Here is a 24433-nt window from a genome sequence, read left to right on the forward strand (position 1 = left end):
CGGCTAGTAGTCCCAAATCAAGTGTCTGCAGCCTGTCACGAGCCCCGTAATGAACTGATACGCGGGACGCACGTTGTTCCGTATTTTAATGTCGGGTCGGAGAATAAATACAGTATGAATGACGGCGGGATTTATTTGACAACTCTGTCCTGCTTTCTTCACGAGAAGAGAAGAGCGCTCACAGCTGCTAAGGTAGCAGCCCTGTGGCTGACCTGTCAGTTCTCTTTACGGCATGAGATGTGAACCTGGGTCTGGGAAGCTCAGAGCTGCAGCCATTGGCTCATGATACGAGCACACGACCAATGGGACAGATCATTCAGTGTTGCTAAGATACCACCTCCCCACCACACACGCACACACACCCTTGGACGATGGGGTCTATTCTCAAACTCAGAGCCACAGCGCTCTGCTCAAAATTAATTTGCATGTGACGAGCGGCACTGACATTATTCCAATGGGTCTGACGCGATCGACTGGAAATGTTCCCGCGAGCTACCGGTAGCTCGCGAACCCCCGGTTGGTTACCCCTGATCTACAGTATTAGGGTGCACACACACAAAAAACTCAGTGTAAATGTATATGGGTTAATTTGGTTAGGGTGAGTAGAGGGTCGTAGACACTGTCAGAATTACAAAGGGAATAGGGATAAAAATAACCCTGAGGATTTTACTGTGTGGTCTAGTACAACATATCTGTATAGGCTTAAAACAGATCTCCATTACATTGCCTATATCTGCAGTATGACATTCTAAAACAATGTGTGTGTGTGTGGATATCTTCATCTGTGAGAGACTGTGTTGGCGGTTATTGAGTTAATTTGTCCTCTTATCCTTTACGTATTTGTGATTGAGTTGAAATCAGATATACAGTAGCAGCATCGCTGAGCACGGCTGTTGGTCTGTGTTAAGTGTTTTGAGATCAGCCTTATGTTATTTAGATATGTCCAGCTTGGTTAATGTGATAATACTTGGATCAAATGGACTGGCTCAGAATGACTTTAAATGCTAATACATCTTGGCTGTTTATAAGTGGTTGGTTGGTTGTAATAACCCTGGTGACCATCAACTTGCAAATAGACTATGTATGCCTACGTTTATTCATAGTTGTGTTTTATTTTTTTAATGTTTCTTTTTATACACAAAGTCAGGCCTCGATCCCCTTACCACTTTGTAATCTCTGTTTCCCTTCTTCGTCTTGCTACCAATACTGCCCTCTGTAGGAGGACAATGACTTTTCTCCCCATGACGCTGTCCTCCCCGAGTGCTGGGTAAGTCACAATGATGAGTACCGCTGCTGTACATTAGTATTCTCAGTTTCTCACCATACTGTATGGTAATACCAACAAAGAAACATCTGTTTAAATATGAATGGGCAGGTTTGGTGATTTATACCTTTATCACATACCCAGCCTTTATTTGACCCGGGTAAGAGTGATTAAAGGTTGTTGACAGTAACGCTAATCTTAGGAGCCTGAAGCTGCGTTTACTGAAACAGGACCTCTCTATTTTTAATGACAGCTGATTGTAGTAAATATTCTCTGCGGGTCCTATATATATACACACACACACACACACACACACACACACACACACACACACACACACACACACACACACACACACACACACACCACTGTATATGTCTAAAATCACCAAAGTTGTCCTTTAATGGTCAAAAAACAAGACTCCAAGAAAAAGTGAACCTTTCAGGAGTACTTTGCAAGAGGTTCATCCCCTTCTCCCTTTTACTTCCTAGGAGCCTGTCTTTGCCTCTGTCTATTCTAGCAGTACACCTCAGTATATCATGTGTTTCAATCAGGTAAATGTGAGAGTGCCGTGCATACATTTGGGCCAGTCCGTGCATGGTGGCCTCTGCATTTAAATATGGCGATCTGGTATGCAGTGTCTTGTATGCAGTGGAGAGAGTTTAGAAAGTTTGTCTTGCCATACAGGCCCCTGCGATTGTGAGTTTTGACAGATGAGTGAGTTTTGACAGATGAGTCTTGATTTTTCCACTCATATTGTAATCTGAAAAGTGTGTTTGGTTTGAAAATTGTACGTATACGTCTTTTTTAAGTAAAACATTGGGTCCGATTCACTAAGCTGTTTAACTAAACAAAAATATTTAACCAAAATTATAAGTAAATTAATTTACACAAATTCCCACGTTATGAGTCTGAAGCCCACCACACACCGGCTGCGACCGTCTGCGGCGCGGTGCGTTGCAGCGCGGCGCCGCCTGGAAAATAGAACTGTGTTCTATCGGCACGCCGGGCGGCGCGGCTCCGCGCGGCGGACGGAGCCGGTGTGCGTTAGGTTCATTGAAAATAATGGAGGCGGCTGTGTGCGCCGCGCGGCGCCGCGCGGGCGACGCAGCCGGTGTGTGTCGGGCTTCATTCATTCATCTTTTTCTTTTGGTGAATTTTGTGGGAAGTCTGCTTTCTCATGTCTACTCGGAGTCGGAGGCAGACTTACACGGGACTAAAGCTTGTGTATGTCATTAGAATACACAACAATTACAATATTGCCAAACTTTAATAAAATATTTATGTGCCCAACATTTGTCAACATATATAAAAAAGAAAGATGTAAAGGATCTATTGCTTGGATGCATATTATAGACATGATGCAAATTCGACCGGTTTGAGCTGAATTATTACCGGTAGTTCCCTCAGCGTGTTTGCCGCAAGTGTGGCCACAGTTTTGCTATTGGGCGTTAAGTTTCATGCCAACCCCAAAGTCATGCTTTTAATTCATAATATTGATCATATCAGTGATCACATGAACGCAGTCTCACCATCTGATGTATGGATGAAATCTTGTCCATTACTCCATTTACAATTCTGATGTTGGACAGTGGAGGATATGCTCATCCAAAGGACAGAATCCCCTCAGTAAGTGAGCAATTGTTCAGTATAAAGGGCTTATAATAGCATTGCCACGTTTTATTAGCCTTTTGTCGTGAGGTTGAACTTTATAAATGAACTTCTTTCTCATGCATTACACATGAGAGTAGGCTATTACTTTATTGTTCAGTGGATATTGCAACATGTGAGGGACTCTTGCCAAAATAAGCTGATCTACAAGTTGCAAGCTTGTAGATCTGTCCATTTTTAAGCGTGATGACGTAGTTTGGTCTGACGTTAGAGTTCCCGGTTGCCTTTTATGGTGTTAAATGGTGTGTGGAGGATGATCTGATCTACACAGGATCAGATCTTGTGAAACACACAACTGAAGGCTGTACACGCAGCCTGGTGAATCGCACGTGAGATTGTGGTTATCGCAAATACGCACCCCTTTGGTAACTTTAAGAACAGCTTAGTGAATCAGGCCCATTGTGTTTTTGTGTTGTTGTTGACCGTTATAATCCTACATAGAGCTGGGCAATATGACCTGTGACAATTTGGACTTTCACTTAATATTGAAAAAACATATACCTCTATCTATGTATTTACTTACAACAGATAGATGGAGATGAAATTATTCTTATTAATATTTTCCTTACACTATCTATATGATCCATTGAAAATATATTTAACGATAAAAACGGAAAGATATATTTAATGTATTTTTTCATTGTCCATTAAAATATGTAGACTGTATAGGAGGATTTATTGCCCATCCCTAATCACTCTCTCTTACTGTCTTCCAAATTCTCCTCATACTAATTCTCCTAACTCATGCTAATGCTTTACTCTATCTCTGTTAATGTCCCATTATGTTTTTATGTTCTTCATCTTCAGACTAACATGTCCTTCGAGGCCCAGGAGGTCTCTTCTCCTACCCAGAGCCAGTCTCAGCCTCAGTGGAGACAGAAGGTCATCCTCCCACCCACTAAATGTCCTGTACACATACATTATGATACATTATCCACTAAGATGAGGTTTACCCCACTAAGAAGCAGTGCAGCAGAGACTATACTGTACTCGAGTATCCTAATTCAGTGGCACTCAACCTTTTCAGGCCGTGACCCCCCAAAATAATCATATTTGAACTGGGGAGCCCCCACCCTGACAAGCACTTGGCATTGTAGGAGTTGAGGCATTACATTTTGATTCGATCCCACAAATAAATATTATGAAAAGCTGATCTACAAGCACACATCGCCTCTTATATTATTTGACAATTTGACCAATGCTTGACCAGTCTTTACAGTATTGTTTGTTGATTACTTATAATGCAGTAATGTTTTTATTAAGGTATTGAAGAGGTCTTAATTACTGTCACCTCCCTGGGGGAGGTTGAGAACCACTGTCCTGATTGATCTGTTTATGTGGTTGTCTAGGCTCAGACAGCCGAGGAAGAACGGCCACAGGCGACAGTGGCTCAGCAGGATGCTGAGGAACATGAACGATCCAGGGAGAGAGGGGCGGCAAATGATGTAACCCGGTTAACCATGGCTGGACACATGGCCAACAGAGGTGACATTTATATCTATTATTATTGACTCTCTGTTTTTCTCCTTGCTTTCCTGGCTGTCTGCTACCTGCCTGGTGGTCTAACTACAAGTATGTCAGTACCAGTCATGTTCTTACACTGTTTCACACTCATTCTCTCTTTCTATATCGGAACTCAACTCCTGTAGGTAAGAGGTGGACTGTGATGATAGTAGAGGTCTATGTTGTCACTCTTTCTTTCACATCTTATTGTCTCTGATTTGTTTCTGTGTTGCTTTATCGCTTCCACTGTATTTGTGTGTGTGTGTGTATATATATATATATATATATATATATAATTTTTCTTCTTCGCGTCCCCCAATTCCTTGTTCACGTCTTTGTCTTGTGTTTGTCTCCAGAATCAGACGAAGATGACTCTCATGACAACAGACCTTCCCCTGGAGCAACAGCTTGCCCACATGGAGGTTAGTGTAGGGTTAATCCATATACACTCGCCGGATCTTCCTGCCAGGAGCTGACACGATGTGGATGTAAAATGGAATGTTCTGGTCGCTGCAAATGCTTTAAGTCTGGACTTATCTGCACAGTGCACACCCCTTTGTGGTTGCAGTTGCTAGTATATACTGGCTTGTCACTTGCCCAGCCACCATTGCAAATGAGAATGTGTTAATAATGACTTGCCTAATTAAAAAAGAAAAAAAGGAAAAAATAACTAAGCACTAAGCTTTATAGGATTTAAGTTTGTGTATGGTAACCATATTTTAAAAATATGTCTATTTGCCTATTTGAACCTAGGTCATTCAAAAGCTACAAAACCACTTTAAAATGTGCCATAAATGGATTCTGTGTATGCTAATTAATACAAATACATGTGTTAACTTACACATATGAAGGTCATCTGTACCAAATACTGAATATTCGATGAAAATAGCAGATCTGCAAGCTCACAATGTACCACGTTGGGATGTTTTGTGAGCTTGTAGATCAGCTAGCTTTGGCAAAGTGGTATGGTGTAGGGGAGAAAAGTGGGTGAGAGGGGGCCATGTACAGATACTGGTCAATGAAGTATATAACGTTTAAGTGGTTAAATGAACACTGCATATATCATCTACTCTTTATTGAGATTTATTTTGTTTGTACATTTCTGGTCTGAACTTTTTTTACGTTGTTCACTTCACAGGGATCGCCAAACAGGCTGGGACGGAGGCGGAAGGTATGATTTCAGAAATGCTTTACAAACATGACTCTCCCAGACACACAGGATCAGTAGTGTGTACAGTGCTTTTACAGATATGGGATTATGCTGTGTTGCCAACACAAGTAATATGTGATTATTGTTGACACCCATTTATCTAGCTTTGATTGTATGCTTCTCTTGTTGAGTCTTGAATAAGAAATAATCTTCAGTTTTTTTCCCATCCAACTCCAGCTGCTTCCCACAATGCCCCACAGGAGCTGAAGGAGGTGGCGACTACAGAGGAGCCATTTGGCTGTTTCTATGGAGAACAGCCGCCTCCCTCGACCTGTGTCCCTGCTTCCTCCGGGGACGCTGCTACAACCGAGCAACAGCAGGATTTAAGTGTCTTCTGTCAGACCAACACGCCCATGTGAGCCCGTGTTATCACACAGACATAACATTTATGTAGCAATGACGTACATACCATTATTGATTAACCAACTGTGATGAACATAACCCATGTTTTACGTGGGTTATTACTTTGACAAACCTCGCCGTGTCTCGTCTCCTGTTTTTGCAGACTGACGTCAGCTGTAGCAGAGCACAGGCGGGCGGTGCGTCCATCCCGCAGGACCCAAGGTTCCAGGAACCCCCTCCGGGCTCTGGCAGCCAGGGAGGACATCAGACAGGACTACATGGGCGAAAGGATAGTCAGTGCAGAAGATGACAGCAGGATACAAGCGCAGAACAGTGAGTCAAAACATCTACAGTGAAAACCCTCAGCGTTTACAGTCCGTTTTGGTTACATTTGTAAACTCTTACAAACACAGGATTTTAATGTGTAGCCTTTTCCCCTAATTCCTAAAGGCCAGTCCACACCAATGCCACCAATGCAACTACTTGCAAGTACTATTATCCCCAAATGGCACCAGTGATCAGTCTGCAACTGGTCAGTTCAGACCGCTGCAGCGGTCTCTAAAACGGTTTTGTTGCAATACGTTGTTTTAGTGTGGACTGGCCTTTAATGTAATCTTTGCCTTCTCTCGATCCGTACCACCCTAAATCTCTACGCGTCTGACATTTTCTTCTACAATCTTTGCTCGTGTTTGATCCACTATCCAGAGTCTAAGAATCCTTCCGGAGTGGACTCACGGCGGGCCAGCACAGAAGATTTCAACAGCAAGACAGCCTCCGATGCAGTAAATAACAAGACCCACCCTCCCTTCAGCAGCCACATGCTCATTCACGTCAAAGGTCAGAGAAGAGCATGTTAGCATTTGCGTGTATTTGTGTTCATGTGCGTGTTTACCTCAGTGTTAAGTTATCCATTTGTACTCTGAGTTAAATTAACACAGTCTATTTGTGTGTGCGCGTGCGTGTATGGATGGTTCATTGTAATGGATCTCTTTTTGTCTATCTCTTTGTGTGTTTCCCGTGGCAACAGGTAGGCGACATGTGCAGGTACGGCTGGTGGAGCCCTCAGCACTATCGCTGAACAGCGGTGACTGCTTCCTGCTGGTCACTCTCGACCACTGCATCCTGTGGAGCGGAGAGTTTGCCAATGGCCCAGAGAAAGAAAAGGTACCACACAGAGACAGTTTGACTCTGAACAGCGGTAATGTCATGCTAACACGGTATGCATAAACCATTGCTCACTACAGTACCATACCAGGGTAAAATACTCAAGCTCTCTCCATGAAGCTACAATCCGGGACGTTTAATTAATAAAACGTTATTTTGACCAATCTGTATGGTAGAATAACCAATCCAATCAAACTTTATTTATAGAGCACATTTAAAAACAACAGCTGGACCAGTGTACACTCAGTAAAAAAACATAGTGACTCTCAAAAATAGCAGTAGAGTATGTTAATACAATATAACCAGTACTGCAGGTACTGGACTGGTTATCAATGTCAATATAAAGTTAATTATAGCACATTCAGTAGATCCACCATCTTGGCGGTAGTTTACTTTAGACATCTCCATTATGGACATAAAATGTACTGGTTATAGAATTAAGCACAATTTCAGTATTCTGAATAGTTACTTTTAAATAACTTAAATATTGGTGACAATTTATAATTCGGACATTTAGCAGAGACTCTTTTCCAGAGTGACTTACAATAAACAATGTAGTGCCTCAAGACGATGACGGTGCTTATTGTGTACTTGACAGTTTACATAACCAGTAAGACGCCCTGAGGGTGAGAAGCATGCGACCTGGCCCTTTAGGGCCAGGCGGCCTGGGTGAGGGCAGACTGCTGGGCGAGTGCTGGCGCTTTGGGAGGGGGGGGGGGGGGGGGGGTTCAGATCAACATATGGAATTCTGTACTGGCCATATATGGAGCGTATGTACAAGGTTTGATAAGGTCAGATCAACTGTTGTTGACGAAAAGTTAATTGTTTTCATGTACATCATGTGTAAATGTGTTTGAGTGGTGATAGTATTCAAACACTGAATGTTCTCCTCCAGGCCTCAGAGCTGGCCATGTCCATTCAGAAGCAGAGCGATCTGGGCTGCCAGGCCTCACAGGTCCTCCATCTGGAGGAGGGGCTGAACTCAGACTCAGGCCAGGCTGCAGAGTTCTGGGACCTCCTGGGAGGAAGTGCACAGTACAGAGGTGAGGCCAGTGGGGGAATATACAGTGGTGGAAGTACTGTACTTAAGTACAATTTTGAGGTATCTGTACTTTACTTGAGTATTTCCAATTTCCAATACTTTTATTTTTATTCCACTACAGTTATTTGAAAACTTTGGTTACTAGTAGTTACTTTGATTATTATTACAAGACGAGATATCTCGAGAAAAGCTATGATTACCATCTTGGCCATTCACAAGGTCACGAGATTTGATTAAAGAGCATTAATTAATCCAGTTTAAAAATATATATTTGTACCTTATTTTAGCTCTGGTCGCTAGCCTCCATAGGCCTCAGAAACAGCCTCAGTGGACACTCATTAGTGGTTTTTAGTGCTCAGAATGGGATAAAGTACGATGTCGGCCGGATAATGCTTCTTCTTCTCTGGTTATGGCGCGCATTTCACTGGCACTGGCCTCACGTTACCGCCTATTGGTAACGAGAGCGATAGTGTTAAACACTTCAGCCATATACATTTTGACCATTTGAAAATAGCTGATCTACAAGTTCACAATGCGTTGCTGATGCGTCACGGTGTGAGGTTGTACGTCGGCTATCTTTTGAACAGTATAAATCGAGCTTAAGATTGTTTTGTCTTAAGTTGTAGCAAATATTAGGTCTGAACTAGACTTAAAGACCAAAAGACTTTCACTTTCAGATTAGCTTGTCATAAGTATTTGTGTATGAATTCTATCACTGCACATTTTGTCCCTGTTTCTATATAGTGAATTTTACTTCCTTGATAAAGTGCTAATTTAGCTGTATATGGCTCTGTTCCATATGATGACAATCAGCAGAACTGGCCTGAATTGGTTGTCAGAAGTGTCTCTACATACATACAGTATATTTGGAATGTATTGAATGGTTTGGTCTGTGCTGATGTCTGCAGGTGCAGGTCCGCCAGAGGAGGATGAACTGTATGAGAGTGGTGTAGTGGAGTCAAACTGTGTGTACAGGCTGGTAGACAACAGACTGGTGCCCCAAGAACAGGCCTGGGCTTCAATCCCCAGTGTCTCACTATTGGCTTCATCTGAGGTGACCGTGAGACCCCTCTTGATTCTCAACTAGTACACTATGTATACAGCAAATGCAGAGCACATGCTTTTTTTTGGGTAATGAATATATTGTATGATACCTTTATCATATTGTAGAGATCCCTGTCCTACTGGGAGAGTGACGAATAGACGGTCCAAAAATGTCTCTGTGAATATTTCACTTTCATTTGCAGTGAACAAATGTTTTACATTGTTTTACATTGCTTACATTGCTGTAATATTAGTGTGACATTTTACTGTGAAAATGTGCTCATGACACAAACAGCAGTTTGAATTAATTAAATATAAACACTCCTAAGAAGTGTGTAAAGACCATTTTAGATATATAACGATAGGGATTTAGAACAGTGGTTTAGAACAGTGGTTCTCCAAAATAGCAGATATAGTGTTTTGGACATTGGGGGTCCACGCCCAAATATATAATATCAATTTGGGGAATTGTGGAATCAGACTCAGGTCTTACGGTCTTAACTGTCTCTGTTGTTGTGTTTTCATGCATCCAGGCTCTGGTGTTTGACTTTGGCAGTGAAGTATACCTTTGGCATGGAAAGGATCTTGTCCCTAGCAACAGAAAAGTAGCTCTACAGTTGGCACAGCAGGTGTGGGGCGGAGCCTATGACTACAGCAACTGCAGAGTGAACCCCCTGGACCCCACACACTGTAACCCCAGTATACAGCTGTAAGTTAAAGTAGCCCGTGTACTGTACACACAGTAAAACAATCACACTTGAAGTGAAGGGCGCTCTTATCGTCATACATCATCATACATCACATTCCGTGTTTAGCCAATCAAATCATCACTATGGGGTACACACAGACACACAGCTGGGAATATGAGGGGCTAGCGACCCTAAAAAAAGAAAAGAAAAAATCTGTACTGTTCAGAGCTACTGCAATACAACGGCAGTATTTTAACATATTGCAGAGGGTGTAAAGCTAGACTAGAACAGGTTATCCACGCGTTACAAAACTTTATCAATACAAGGCAAAATGAAGGCCTTAAAATGTAATAAAAAAACAAATTTCAGTGGTCTTAAATTGTTAGCTCATACCGTGAAACTTAGTCTTGACTGTATGGGATTTAATGAGAGGAAGGTCTTCTTCAATTTGTTTTCTCCTAAAGGCGCGGAGAGGGCCGTCCAAGCTGGGCCCTTTTTGGCTGCATTTCAGAGAACAACGAGACCGCTCTTTTCAAAGAGAAGTTCCTCGACTGGCCTGCGAGGAGCGGAACCGGAGTGGACCCTACTCCGGTGATGGAGGACACGCAGGTTCACCAGAGAACTTGATGATTTAAAGTTCACACATAATAATAATATTATATAACATATCAGAGATGGATCCTAATTTACTTAAATAACCCTCTCTCTCTCTCTGCAGTGTTTTTCACAGGAAGCCCTTTCAGCACCAGTCACCCCAGACGAGCCTCCTCCTCAGTCAGAGTGTCTGTCTCCTTGTGATGCTAAGGGGCTGGTGTCAGGCCAGGGCCTGGTAGGGGACGTCTTGTCTCCTTGTGATGCTAAGGCGCTGGTGTCAGGCCAGGGCCTGGTAGGGGACGTCTTGTCTCCTTGTGATGCTAAGGCGCTGGTGTCAGGCCAGGGCCTGGTAGGGGACGTCTTGTCTCCTTGTGATGCTAAGGCGCTGGTGTCAGGCCAGGGCCTGCTAGGAGACGTCTCGGTGGACGACTCCCTGGAGGGGCTCAACGTCCCGCGGGGCCACAGAGTAGTCACACTCGAGAGCGGACGTCAGCTGGAGCTGAAAACAGTTGCTGTAGACACGTGGCACGTCCAGGAATTTGATGATAGTGAAGCGCCTGTGGAGAGCAGTGGACAGCTGTACGAGGGAGACTCCTATGTGATCCGCTGGACATACAACGTTGATTCTGCTGGTGAGACAGACACACACACACACACACACACACACACACACACACACACACACACACACACACACACACACACACAATAACACACAGGAACGCTTATGGTCAGATCTGGTGTTGTATACTTATCAGCACGCTAGAGATTTTTTACCTTTTAATGTGAATGACCAGTGGGTTCTCATCCACTCAGTGTAATGCTATTCTTTGTCTCTGTGGTACTGTAGGTAATGCTGTTCTCTGTGTCTGAGGTATTACATGTAACGATGTGCTTTGTCTATGTGGTACTGTAGGTACGCTGTGCAGCTCTGATGTACAGAACAGTGGTCCTGAGAAAGGAAAAACGGTCCTCTTCCTCTGGCGGGGTCATCACGCCACTGTCAGTGGGCGGGGCACTGCTACGTTCCTGTCCATTGCATTAAATAACTGTGAGGAAAGACAGGTACAGTAAGTTAGCCACAGTGCTTCCATTTCAAACAGGCTGTTAGATTATTAGAGCAAATGCAATGCAATGCAGACCATGTGGCAATAAGTAGGAAAACTGTCACTGGTGGAAAAGCGATGGTTCGGTTCAATGAAATGTTGCTTTTTTGTGTAATGGCTCAAGGTATCTAGTAAATGATTTTCATTATTGGGATACCAGTAACATCAATCACTTTATGAAGTGGTTGCACTTTGCTCCTTCCGACTTCTGAAAAAACTTCGGTTTGGACAGTCAAGACATTTGGGGGTGCACAAGTTCTGAGGGGGACTGTCCATCAGAAGTACGGAATTAAGTAAATTTGTAGTTATATCACCTCCCTTTCCGAAGAAAAGTTCTTTCAGTTTTCATGTTGTTTATGCTCTTTTGTATTGTGTTGTTGCTGGTGGAGGTGGTGGTACCCCAGGGGAAGGAACCACCGTGTTTCCTGCAGCTTTTCCAGGGTGGTCTGGTCATTCACAAGGGCAGACAAGAGGATGCTTCCTCTAAAACAGGTACAGCAGAACAGCCCTAGATTCTGGGTGGTCGAGTGTGTCAACTGTACCCTTTTATCATGTGTTTGGCTATTCAAATCCTCCTCTCTCACGCTATAGCAGGGTGGCGTCTGTTCTCTGTGCGAGGAGAGCTTCCCGAGGAAGGCTCTCTGTTGGAGGTGGACTGTTGTTGCGCTGGTCTCCGTTCTAGAGGCTCTGTCGTTCTGCTCAACTGCCAGCAGGGGGTGCTGTACCTGTGGCATGGTTGCAAAGCCCACTCAAGCTCCAGGGAAGTCAGCAAACTGGCAGTGGAACGGCTCACTCACACGTAAGTCTCTGTTTGGACTGGCATCTAATCAACCGTACATAGAATATAGATTATAGACACTTTGAAATGGGTGTGACTGTGTTATGCCATTTATACCTGAGGTCAATTCTATAAAAAAAAAGGGTCTTCTATATCTTAACAGTTTTCTGAAAAAGCTATGTTTCTATGTCAGTGGTTCTCAACCTTTTCCATGTCAAGGACCCCCAAAATTATCTGTATTTGGCTGCGGACCCCCAGGCACTGTCCATGAAGCAAGGATTTGAGTTAAAAACGTTCGCTGTGAAATAATATATACCGGTATTCAAAGATTTGTGCCACATTTTCACAATAAAATAAATAAAAAAAAGAGCTTGTAGATCTGCTATTTTAAAGTATAACACAATGCTTAAAACACCAAAAGGAGTTCCCGTCCAGAATGGGTTATTTGACTACTGGTTGACAGGATCTTGATAGAAAATCTTGGTCCTATGTTAGGTTATAAAATGTTATGTGAAATGGCATCTGTGTGAATCTACAGTGGATGTATATGGATATGCACATGTGTCTTAGATGCCCGGTGGAGTTGGGTCTCGTCACAGGCAGTCCTGTGATGGTGGAGGAGGTAGAGGAAGGCTCTGAGCCCGCAGAGTTCTGGAATGCTCTTGGACAACAAGACAGAAAGGCCTATGACTGCATGTTACAAGGTACACAACACACTTTTGTACTGTCCATACAATTGCAGTTCACACAACAGCATTAAGTTAACTTACCTTTTCTGCCATCATATAAAAATATTCTGAATAATTATGAGTATATTTTACTCCATATTTTACTGTGCATTTGGGTTTTTTCTCAGATCCAGGCAAATATAACTTTACTCCGCGTCTCTTCCATCTGAGTGTTCAGTCCGGAGTCTTCCAAGGTGAAGAACTTCAGAGCCCTGCCCGCTTGCCGGGGGTTGTGATGGCGATGCCCTTCGTCCAGGAGATTCTGTACTCTGTACCACAACCAGGTGAGCGTCAGTCAAGCATTCACCCAAAATCACACCCGTGTGAACTGAGTGGTGCAACTCCCCTCTCCCCCTGCCCCTCTCTCTCTCTCTCTAATTAGCAGGCAACAGTGCAACTTTTGCCCCTACTGGTACTCATAGTCAAATAGGTGAAGACAGACGGACATTGCTGTTCCTTGGAGTGGTTGCAACACTCAAAAATAAAAACAGACACATGCTCTAGTCCAGGGGTGCCAAAAGGTAGATCAAAGGCTGTGCAGGTAGATCACATGACATGCCCCTAAAGAAAGATGCCTCTTAAATTAAGGTGGCTTGATTTATTTACATCAAAAGGGCATGTCAGCTCAAACACACAATTAAACATTTTGTTTTAAGATGTTTATTTTGATTTTGTATTCATCTTTAGGGCCCCGAATCACACCTTAGAAAGTGTTTTTTGACTTGGGGGGGGTCATATTTTGACAGCAGCTGCCTGTCTAAGTATTGGACAGTATTAGGATGTTGATATTGATTTTGTATTCATCTTTAGGGCCCTTAGAAAGCACTAGTAAATCGCAGGTCGCCATTGAAAAGGAGACCTTTGTTCTCAATTGGATTCCCCTGAAATAAAGGTTTCAATCAATCAATCACTAAGTAACAATACCGCAATTTAGAAATACTCTGTTACAAGTAAAATGCATTCCTGTGTTAAATACAAAGGTATTGGCATCAAATACACTTGAAGTACAAAAAGACTCAAATCTACAAGCCCACAATGCTTCAACATGTTGTGAGCTTGTAGATCAGCTATTTCTTAATTGCCAAATAATAAAATAATCTAAATTCTGAAAATTAATAATTAAAAGTTAAGTAAAGTAATAATTGTCATGGAGTAAAGAGTGCAATATGTGCCTCTGAGATGCAGCAGTGTAGAAGTATAAATTATCGACAAATGGTACTTAAACTAAAATGATACTTTATCCTGTCAGTCAGGTGTCCTCTCCATGGACCATGGGTCCCATTTAGTCCCCAATCCCCAGACCATTAGACTATCTCTCCATGGACCATGGGTCCCATTTAGTCCCCAATCCCCAGACCATTAGACTACCTCTCCATGGACCATGGGTCCCATTTAGTCCCCAATCCCCAGACCATTAGACTACCTCTCCATGGACCATGGGTCCCATTTAGTCCCCAATCCCCAGACCATTAGACTACCTCTCCATGGACCATGGGTCCCATTTAGTCCCCAATCCCCAGACCATTAGACTACCTCTCATGGGTCCCATTTAGTCCCCAATCCCCAGACCAGGCCCAGAATGAAAGTGAGCATTAGCCCACAGCTCTGTGATCACAGGACAGAAGTTTAGAACCACTGCTCCAAACGATATTCAAGCTCATTCAATATTCTTCTCTGTCTCTCCCGGCAGCCTTGTTCCTGTTAGATAACCGCCTGGAGGTGTATCTGTGGCAGAGAGGTCAGCCCGAGGAACCGGAGAGTGGCGGTTCAGCCTGCAGCCTTTGGGATAATGAAAGGAAGTGTGCCATGCAAACTGTACTCCAGTACTGCAAGGGTGAGTACAGGGCCGTTGCTATCTTATTGTGAAAAATCTTGGTTGTGGCCTCCTTAATAAAGGGAAACACGCATTATACATCTGCAAAAATAAGACCAAATGCTATATTTTCTACGAAATGCTTATTTTAAATATGTTAATGTTAATATTCAAATTCCAAATTATAAACAAATCAAATAACCCTTTACCCCAAAAATGTAATGAATAAAGTAAATTTAGCCATCTCAAAGAATGAACATAAATAATGACACCAGCATCCAGATAAACAGTGCAAATTGCGAGCGGTGCCAGAATGACAGTCTCTGAAAGCAAGCTAAATGTCCATTTGTTTGCTATGTTAAGCTGTCATCATACTGTATAGAACACTTTAACCCATTAAAACCAGGAAAGCATCTGTGTCATTTTAGATTTCTTTGCGTTGGCTATTCACGGTGAGTCTTAGGGCCGATTCATACTCCTGTTTCGGCGCTGTAGTGCCGAAATGAGATTTCGGCTCGTCAGAAAATTTCAGTAGCACCGAAGAGCCGACTTTAGGACGGTACCCGCCCCCCCGAACCTCAAATGACGTCAAATTGTAGGCTCTACAGCGCCGAACCGACTTTTATTCGGCTCTAAAATAGGAGTATGAATCGACCCTTACGGTTGTTCGCCTTTTCACGGCAGCCCATTTGGGACAAAACACTGTGGACGAGCGTATCTAGTCATGATGAAAGACAGATGTCTACAAACAAGAATGAGACGAGTATCATTAACTGCCAGGTGAAACAAGCGCTGTCTCTGTTGTGCATCTGTCCCCCCCCCCCCCCTTTTTAACGTGTATGTTTCTCTGTCACAACCTCGCGGCCGTTGTTTTCATTTGTTTCCGACGTTCTTTTGTTGGTTCAATCACTGTTGTGTTATGGCAGTCCTGTAGCTCTAGACAGTTAGCTCATAAGTCAGCTGCTGTTGTCAGTCGCTCTGCGCTGCAGCGTGGTCAGACTCCCTGTTAGGGGCAGGCAGGGAGCCAATCATGACTAGGTCGCTGTTAATGTGGTCTGTTTTATTGTATTGTGCTTTTAATTTATACCTTTCTAGTTTGTCTCACTTTATCTGTTTACATTCATGATTCATCTTTATGTGAAAACGTAAAAATTCAATAAAGGATGTTATTAAAAAAATCTAAATAAAACGGGGCTGTTGTATGCCAGGTTTTCACCTGGCAAAAAAAGATTTTTTAGAGCTATCAAAATAAGGGAATATGGGATAGCATAAGACCCGTCGATCTTACCAGGATCTAGGAGTGCTGCAGAAGGTGGTGACATCGGCTGAGTGCACCATGACAGCAGGTGCTTGAGTAGGGTGAATTACAGTAAGGAGGACAAACAACATCCTAGTAAACAGACTGGAAAGGAAAGCACTTTTTTTCTGAATGAAGACAAAAATACAAAAACACAAGAACACAAAATAAATTGTTCTTGATGTGTCCTTTTCTTCCTCACAATGTACAGTATATGTGTATAATGTATCATTTTCTTCCTTTTATTTCATATCTTTTATAGCCATCTAGTCTAGTGGTCATAATTTAATTTGCAAGGTGTTTGCGATTATCCTGCATTTTTACTAAAGGGCCAAATGTCGGTTGAGGGTTATGCCCTGAAGAAGGCTGTTTGTGAATCCCAAAGCTCTGTTTTAACATACACAGGTATTGATTTAATTATTTACTCTTTTTTTGCCAGCCTATAAGAATTGGACTTTCTTGAACTTTTGGGTTCCTCTTCTAATGAGCACCTTCATCATACATTATTTAGACTTCTGAGCTGACCTTTTCTCTTTTTTGAGGGTCCCTCCTACGTACATCCAGCTTTTGGTTACCGTCCACAAATTCGTCTTAAACAAATATTAAATTCCCATGAACGGAATGAACGGAAAATGTTACGTCATAGTGTCTGAGCAAATCGGCATAGTGTCTATTTTACATTATGATGATGTACATATGTCGTCTTGAACACTGTTATATTAAAATCTATATACACTATGTGCTTTAGATATTATAGCATTGGAGCTTATAGTATGAAACGGCACTACCGGGTAATGATGTCAAATGTTTGGTTTTTGGTCATTGATCTGTTTAATATGTTGTGTTTACAAAATAATTTCCTACAGAGATGAACCCTAGACGCCCACCTCAAGCCTACCTCATCTTGGAGGGATCGGAACCCCTGACCTTTACTAATGTTTTCCCCCACTGGGAGAGGAAGCCTCAACCCAATTCACAGGTACAAACCATCCGCACTAATGCAGGTACAGTACATGTTCTTAGACATCAGGCTGAACCCCTCTATACTGTCGTGTATCTCTTGTATCTCCATCTTTCATCTTAATTATAATTCTTCATCAATTAATATTATTATACTTTTTTTTACAGTGTCTCACTATAGTAGCGAAAATGTAGTGACACGTGATCTTTGCACAATGTGACGCATTATTTAGAATTTGTAGAATCGTCCTCAGGTCTAAATGGGTTAAGTACTTTTTTTCACCACTGAATGTGTGCTCCTCCAGGGAGAAGTGGGGCGGGCCAAGCTGACCTTGGTGCAGGATGCCTTGACGCAGCTTACCAAGACGCACTACCTCCTGGAGGAGCTGCTGCGAAGCCCCTTACCTGAAGGGGTGGACCCCCAGTGCCTGGAAATCTACCTGTCAGAGGACGACTTCCAGGTACGTAGCAGTGTACTCGCAGCTAGTCAACCACAAGGCATTAAGGGCTATATCTTGTGCTACCCTTAACCCTAAACTAATTTGCCATTTTTTACTATTTAAAAAAACCTTTTAAAATAGCTGATCTACAAGCTCACAATGTCTCAATGTAGATCGGCTAGTTGAATTATTAAAAAATGTAATTCTGTTTCAGACTCTTTTGGAAATGAAGAGAGACGAGTACAACTCTCTCCCGGGCTGGAAGCAAGCTGATCTAAAGAAAAGCAAAGGACTTCTGTCGTAGATGGCAAGAACAAGGGAAAGCTGCAAGAGGGCCACATTAAGAGGTCGAGTCCCCACTCCGATTGGCCCTTCAAATGAGAAGACATGATTGAAAAAGGGATCACTGCACGCCACCATGCCTTTGCATCACTTCATGATGAACTGCTTATTAATTAACAAAAAGAGAGAATTCATTTTATTTATGTCAACTTATCCTGAAGAACTACTGTTTTTCTTTTTGTATTTTCTATTTTTAAAAAGATGGTACTTACTTGTTACGTGAGGAAAATTTGTGTACAGTGTTTTCACAGTAGAGGCTAATTTATTTTGTCGCACGACCCCCTTGACAACAGAAATGACGTGGCTTCAACTTTTTCCAGTTGAATTCACATCATTTTTGTATGATTGTTGTATGGCAAAATGTATTATCTGTTATCGTTATCATGTTGTATCTGTGTGTCTTATTTAAGTATGGTATAATAGGGCTTCACTATGTTCTCAGCCAAATGCTCTCATTGTTTCAGAGAGCCAGACTTCCTACTGTATATCTTTTAACAGAAGGTCTACCATCTGAATCCCTGGACTGTACCCACTTTCTTATTCCCAAAGACTGATGAATAATTGTGTGGATGTCTTACCAGACATGGATTTATTCAGAAGTACTATTGAAATAAACAAAAAAGATAGAGCCAGTAAAGCAAGTTTTCCTATGAAACTTTAATTCATCTGTACAAATCAATGAAAGGAAAATAGAATGATCTGCAAGAGGAAAGGGTGGATGTCAGTAACATACTGTGGGAGGGATAAGAAAAGAAAGGAGTGCTTACAAAACGATCACTTCTAATAAACAATGTAAACAAGAAAATATAAGAGTAACCACGGCCTGTGTTACAATTCAATCAATGTCATTTTCATCAAAAGAGCGGTGCATGCCAGGGGGCTACAAACAAACTTCACATAATAATGCCAAACTGCAATTCAAGATGAACTCCTGTCACCAATTTGTCACCAAATGTAGGGTGCCTGACTGACAGCATAATGCAATCTAATTGTGTGCATTTTACAGTGCTAAGAACCACCTTGCATCTGGTGCCATGCAAAGTGCTCAAGTGTTGGATTTGTCTAAAACTGTGTGGGAACATATGCTTTGGAACTGTGTGTGGAGATGGACTATGTGTAAAATCTGGCAATGGGTATTGGCTTTTTAAGAGGGCCCAAGGGGTTCAGTAATAGCAATGCGGGGGAAAGCATGTAGCCATGCCCCAATTTATATTAATATCCCTAACAAAGACACACACACAACGCATTACCTAACACAGAGCTAACAACATATCCCTGCACATAGTGTATGTTGTGACTGCAACTTCTAATGTGAACATCCACAATATACCCTGGCCCCACACACTGTAAAAAAAGAAAGAAAGTCATAGTTGCCTTGATTCTGTCCACTGGGTTGGAGCCTTTTTGGCTGGACGTCTTTGTGTTATTTTCACCAGCATGGATAAGCTGAATAAGCCTCCATGTGACTGTGAAGTCCTGGTGAGGTCGGATTAAACTCCACCATTGGGAGATGGGGCACGTACTGGAGCAAGAATATCAAGAGGCAAGTCATCTGCAAGCAGCACCTCAGACAACCTCTCAAACACCCCTGGTTAAGCACAAAGCCACCACTATCTGACACTAACATCTATATTAGAATCACTGCAAAAGTAAAGGGCTGAGAGTTGTGCAGTATGCATGTATGTATACAGTACATGGCTTCTAATACAAAGGATTTCATACAAAGAAGAATACACGCTACATTTTAAAAACAATTAAGAGTAAATTATGTTTAGAAACAGAACACTAGTTTGCAAGGTCTTTTCCAATGTACTTCAGTCTTTTGGCAGATTGATTTAACATCTGGATTTAAAATTTGACTGATATGTTTGGATGATGTGTCAAGTACGGCAAGTACGTTTCCAAAGAATATGATATACATACAGAATTTACAAGAGCAGCAGCTTGAGGATACAGGGTAAATGCTTGTGTGTGTGTGTGTGTGTGTGTGTGTGTGTGTGTGTGGGGGGGGGGGTGCGTGCATGCACATGCGTTTATGTCTCTGTTACTTAGTGTGTGTGTATTCATGTCTATGTGTGCGTGAGCTTTAGATGGCCTGTTCTCTCTGCATGTCCATTCCAGGTATAAATCGTTCTGGTTCAGATGCCAGGGCTGCCTCACGCAGGACCACCATGTGATCCTCGGCCGCATGCAGTGATTGGTCGATCCAGTCCATACTCCCGGACATGTGACAGGCGTTGCGGGTTACCAGTACTAGATGGCTGACAGAAAGGAGGAGGGCAGTGGCCCTGGGGAGAGAAAAGGTAAGTGATGTTTACCTGTATAGCACACAGTGATGTTTACCTGTATAGCACACAGTGCTTGCCCAGTAAATAACAGCCAAGCAAATGCATTTTGAGCTGCTTCTTCTTCTTCATCTTTTATTATTATTTTACTTTTTATGGAAATGTATTCCAGAAGAAACCCCATTATCTCCAAAGAAGAGTGCGGTTTACACACACGCTGCTTGGTCATTTCCATTTTCCATTTAATTGTAGTAAAAGATGAATGCATCATTTCAAAACAATGGACAAATGAGTTATGAAGCGGCTTTTCTCATCAAAGCTGATATATTCAGATCACTGTATCTCTCTATTTATCTCATGACATGAGTTATTCATCTGCGCATAACTCATGCCACACTGCTAACTCCTTGTCACAGAAAAATAGCCTCTCTGAATGATGGAAAAACAGATGATATTACCTGGCATCCAGCAGGATTGGATCCAGAGGGGGGTACATAGATCTCACAACATCATCCACCCTACAAGACAACGTGAAACAATGCCATGAATCAGATTTAACACACCAGGCTACAGTGTCTCCGTTTTGACAACAATATGAAGTTATGGGAGGGTTTATTGCATACAGTAAGATGATAGGTTACCTCGGGCTGATGCGTTTGGCCACAGTGATGATGTCACTGAGGCTGGCCGGGGCTTTGACCTTTGCCCCTGAACCCATTGTCAAGGCGACCAACTTTTCAGTCAGAGTGTGGCATATCTGTATGTGGACATTAACAATTTATATATTATTCAGGAAATATTAAATGAGGGGGAAATGTGTTTAAAAGAGCAAGCAAGTAGTCTCATTACCTTTAAGATGGAGATACAGTGAGACACCAAACCTCTGTGAGAAGTACAAAATTGGTTTGGATCGATGATGCTGGCATTCGGACTATTAAGGTTTTAACAAATAAAGCTCATTACCACGAGTTTAATTTTAATTCTGACTGTACTTTATATCAGGCCAAAACTACATGTCAGGGAGGTATTGTATGATTCCATTGGAAAACCAAGCACAGCATTAGACGGTTTGAACTAGTTTAGATTAGTTAAGACATTGCTAATGACTTACGAGGCGTCCTCAATCCAGTCCTCATTCTCCAGGATGGCCTCGATGTGAGGGTTAGTGATGACCACATCATCCAGCTCCAACTCTGACGGCTCACTCTGCGTCTCCATGGCTCCGATCAGATCTACGTTGGGCCTGTGGCAGTGAAGAACATTATAATACTATTAGTACTATTTTGTATAATTTGCTACTAGTGCTGTCACTTGAGCAGCACGGACATGTCATAGTTTTGTTCATGGTTTATTTTGCATTTCAATATGGCCCACTTGGCATTTAGTCTTCCTAGATGTCTTCCTTTTCCGTCAAGGATTTTCTCCCTTGCCCAATTGAGGGTCTATAGACAGAGGGTGTTGTTTTGATTCTTTTTCATTAAATGTGAGCCTGTAAAGCCATTTGAGACCGTGACTGTGTGACAGTGCTTAAGTGATCACTTTGAGTTGATATGGGTTGAGTCAAGGAGGCGCCAGTCTCCGCTCACTGAGTGAATACCGGTATATGGACTACAGATGAGTGCTATCCATGGCTGGAATAATTTATATGGATAAAGGATTAGGATTCCTATTTCTAGTGTGTAGAGGACGAGACTATGTATTGATGAAGGCACTGACTTGGAGTCAAAGTGGTGGAGTAGGTCATGGGGGTGGCAGTAGCGGTGTCTGCACACCACCACCAGAGCAATGAAGGAGGCCAGGAAAATGGTGGCCAGCACCCCAATGGCCACGATCACCACCGTCTCCATGGTGACTCCCGCTCCCGCGATGGCTGCAGGCAGCAACACGATTGACCAGTCGTCCAGACTCAATTATGAATGGGTGCTCATCTGTTAAAGAGAGAATCATTGGGAGGCACCTTAAGATCAGATCAAAGGACATTCTAAGAGCAACAAGTTAAAGTAATCAGTATTTCATTGCACATTTTTCACTCTTGTGAGCTAAGAATGCACTGTGAACTGTTGAGTGTTGCTGAGAGGTTTCTGAAAATGCCACACCTACAATATACACAAAACTCAGATCTTTATCTATAGTAAGAACATAAAAGATGAGGTGAACATGACTTTTGTTTGTATTTCATGCACTGTACCAATACAATGAGTGTCTGAAAGAGGCTTGGCTCACAATGAGAGTAAACTTTCTCTTGAGATTATATAACTACATTTTATAAATCAGAGTAGTTATGCGGAACAACTGCTACTTTAATACCATATATCTTGACATTTCTGGATTTCTGCCTCAAATTCGACTACTCAATCACACTTTGTCTTGTATCAACTCTGCTGTGTCTGGTATATTCTATAACCACCAGCATTCACATAAATATGAGAAGACATCTTGTTTTGTTATAGTGTGATAGGCCACTCTCGAACGAAACCGACATTTCAATTAAAGTACCCCTCAAAAGAACAAATAGACTTTGATGAACCTTGACCTCTTACCCTCCAGATGTGTTAAGTCCCTGAAAAATATAGTCCGTACAGGATTTTGGTTATTTTTCTCCCTGCAGTTTCTCTTTTGGTTGTGTCTGTCAAGACTACCTGCACTCTGCCCAGATTAGTTTGTTACTCATTAACTACATCTGCCCCACCTGAGTGCCCTTGTATGCATGTGTATACCTTTGACATTACAACATATTTAGCTTAGCTATAGCAAAATATATCCCTGATACAGTTACATTAGCTATGGCATAAATTAGAGACACTAACTTTGCGCACAGCCACCATGGGTAACAGAATAGCAGAATTACAACATTCTCTATAAACATTTTTGCCAGGATGATTATGAGATTCTGCTGTGGAATGCTGTAAGTCTTTAATCAGATTAATTTGTGTTACACTTGTTGGATCATATGGTGCTCTCTCTCTCTCTCTCTCTCTCTCTCTCTCTCTCTCTCTCTCTCCAGCTTTACTGACTTTTTTCTGGTAAAGCAAGGCCACATGCTTAAAAAAGACCACTGGAGATTTGATTAACACATAAACCATCTGTCAAAGTAAAAAGTATATACCACCCATAACATATGTGTTCAGCTTTTAGTAGCTGTGCTTCAAGCAAGTGTAAACTAACCAATTCAGTCCATCCACTCAATTGTATTAATGCTATTCATTTACATATATGATGAATGCAATGCAAGTTGCCAAATTAAAGGAATATAAATATAAACCCATGCCTACCCGTTATCCGAAAATTAACTCCTGTAGGTGTTTTGAGATACACGAAGACTTATAGGCTAATAGAATTAGAAGCATCAAAATTAATGAGTTGCCTAATTGAACCATTTAGCAGCTAAAGTTTAGCTTGATTAAAAGGGGCGCAGCATACTCGGATTTAATATAATCCTGATGTTCAGCAGTGCCAGTCGATTAGTTATTAGTTTTCAGAAAGTGATGTAGGCTATTAATTGAATAGGCATACAACCTGAGAATATAGTGAATATACTGTAAATACGGTATTATGTATGCCTAGGCCAAAATAACGTAGAATTGCAGCTGCAGCGGTGTTACTGTTTTGTGTTTTATATGGGTATTCGGCAGACTGAACTGAAAGTAAACAATGCAATAAATTGAGGGGGGGGGGGGACTATTAAAGCAAGCAAAAGACTATTCATCCAAGAGCCAACTATTTGCCACATAATGCATTGTTCATTCATTATTTTATTTTCGCTCTGATTAGCCGCGCGCGCGCCATGTAGGACAAATCTAAATAAGTTACTTGGATTTGGCAATTCTAGGCTATAATCATTACATTTCAGCCTACCGTATCTATCCATAAGTTTTATTCCAAATATTGTTATCTTCCTTCCTATTAACCATGTGCGTCACTTACCTATAAATATATTTTTATTCTTTTCCGGAGTTCGTATGTGGAGACAAAGCACCTTTCCCCTCAAGGCAGCAGCGGAGATGGCACGGACCTCTCCAAGTCGGAAACGGGAATGCGCATAACACATTACGTGGGCTGCCGAGCAGTCAGTGAATGAGTGATGATCAACTTTACTTTGTAGCCTTCTTGCAAAGTTCTGAGCTCATGCGTGCGCAGTAGCCTACTAGGCTGCCCAGCTAT

General features: G+C 42.1%; 2 protein-coding genes across 5 annotated transcripts in view; one reads left to right on the top strand and one right to left on the bottom strand.

Moving 5' to 3' along the window:
• LOC308324597 (supervillin-like) overlaps nt 1-18929 on the top strand; it is a 35023-nt gene extending 16094 nt beyond the window's left edge. For 2 of the 4 annotated variants that reach the window (XM_080776716.1, XM_080776718.1), the window contains exons 11-34: nt 1220-1267; nt 1756-1818; nt 3743-3817; nt 4285-4420; nt 4795-4860; nt 5577-5609; nt 5826-6003; nt 6154-6323; nt 6696-6827; nt 7018-7154; nt 8050-8197; nt 9105-9250; nt 9774-9949; nt 10394-10538; nt 10648-11155; nt 11440-11588; nt 12019-12121; nt 12221-12428; nt 12978-13111; nt 13264-13419; nt 14826-14969; nt 17112-17224; nt 17511-17666; nt 17860-18929. In XM_080776716.1, the coding sequence (XP_080632842.1) occupies nt 1220-1267; nt 1756-1818; nt 3743-3817; nt 4285-4420; nt 4795-4860; nt 5577-5609; nt 5826-6003; nt 6154-6323; nt 6696-6827; nt 7018-7154; nt 8050-8197; nt 9105-9250; nt 9774-9949; nt 10394-10538; nt 10648-11155; nt 11440-11588; nt 12019-12121; nt 12221-12428; nt 12978-13111; nt 13264-13419; nt 14826-14969; nt 17112-17224; nt 17511-17666; nt 17860-17949 (3414 nt within the window). In that variant the 3' untranslated portion in view covers nt 17950-18929. Of the gene's footprint in view, nt 1-1219; nt 1268-1755; nt 1819-3742; nt 3818-4284; nt 4421-4794; nt 4861-5576; nt 5610-5825; nt 6004-6153; nt 6324-6695; nt 6828-7017; nt 7155-8049; nt 8198-9104; nt 9251-9773; nt 9950-10393; nt 10539-10647; nt 11156-11439; nt 11589-12018; nt 12122-12220; nt 12429-12977; nt 13112-13263; nt 13426-14825; nt 14970-17111; nt 17225-17510; nt 17667-17859 lie in introns of all 4 variants that reach the window. The other 2 variants (XM_080776717.1, XM_080776715.1) reach the window with 2 other exon arrangements.
• Nucleotides 18930-20073: 1144 nt separating this feature from the next.
• On the bottom strand, nt 20074-22195 carry tmem98 (transmembrane protein 98; the record flags this gene model as incomplete). The annotated part of the gene is made up of 6 exons (XM_080776143.1): nt 21989-22195; nt 21384-21515; nt 21122-21155; nt 20914-21029; nt 20731-20790; nt 20074-20275 (listed from the first exon to the last, which is right to left on the bottom strand). Exons 1-6 carry the CDS (start codon nt 22117-22119, stop codon nt 20074-20076), a joined length of 675 nt encoding a protein of 224 aa, XP_080632269.1. The 5' UTR covers nt 22120-22195.
• Between the last annotated feature and the right edge of the window lie 2238 nt (nt 22196-24433).

The sequence above is a fragment of the Protomyctophum bolini genome, assembly GCF_963924005.1.
Source record: "Protomyctophum bolini genome assembly, chromosome: 11".
NCBI lineage: Eukaryota > Metazoa > Chordata > Actinopteri > Myctophiformes > Myctophidae > Protomyctophum > Protomyctophum bolini.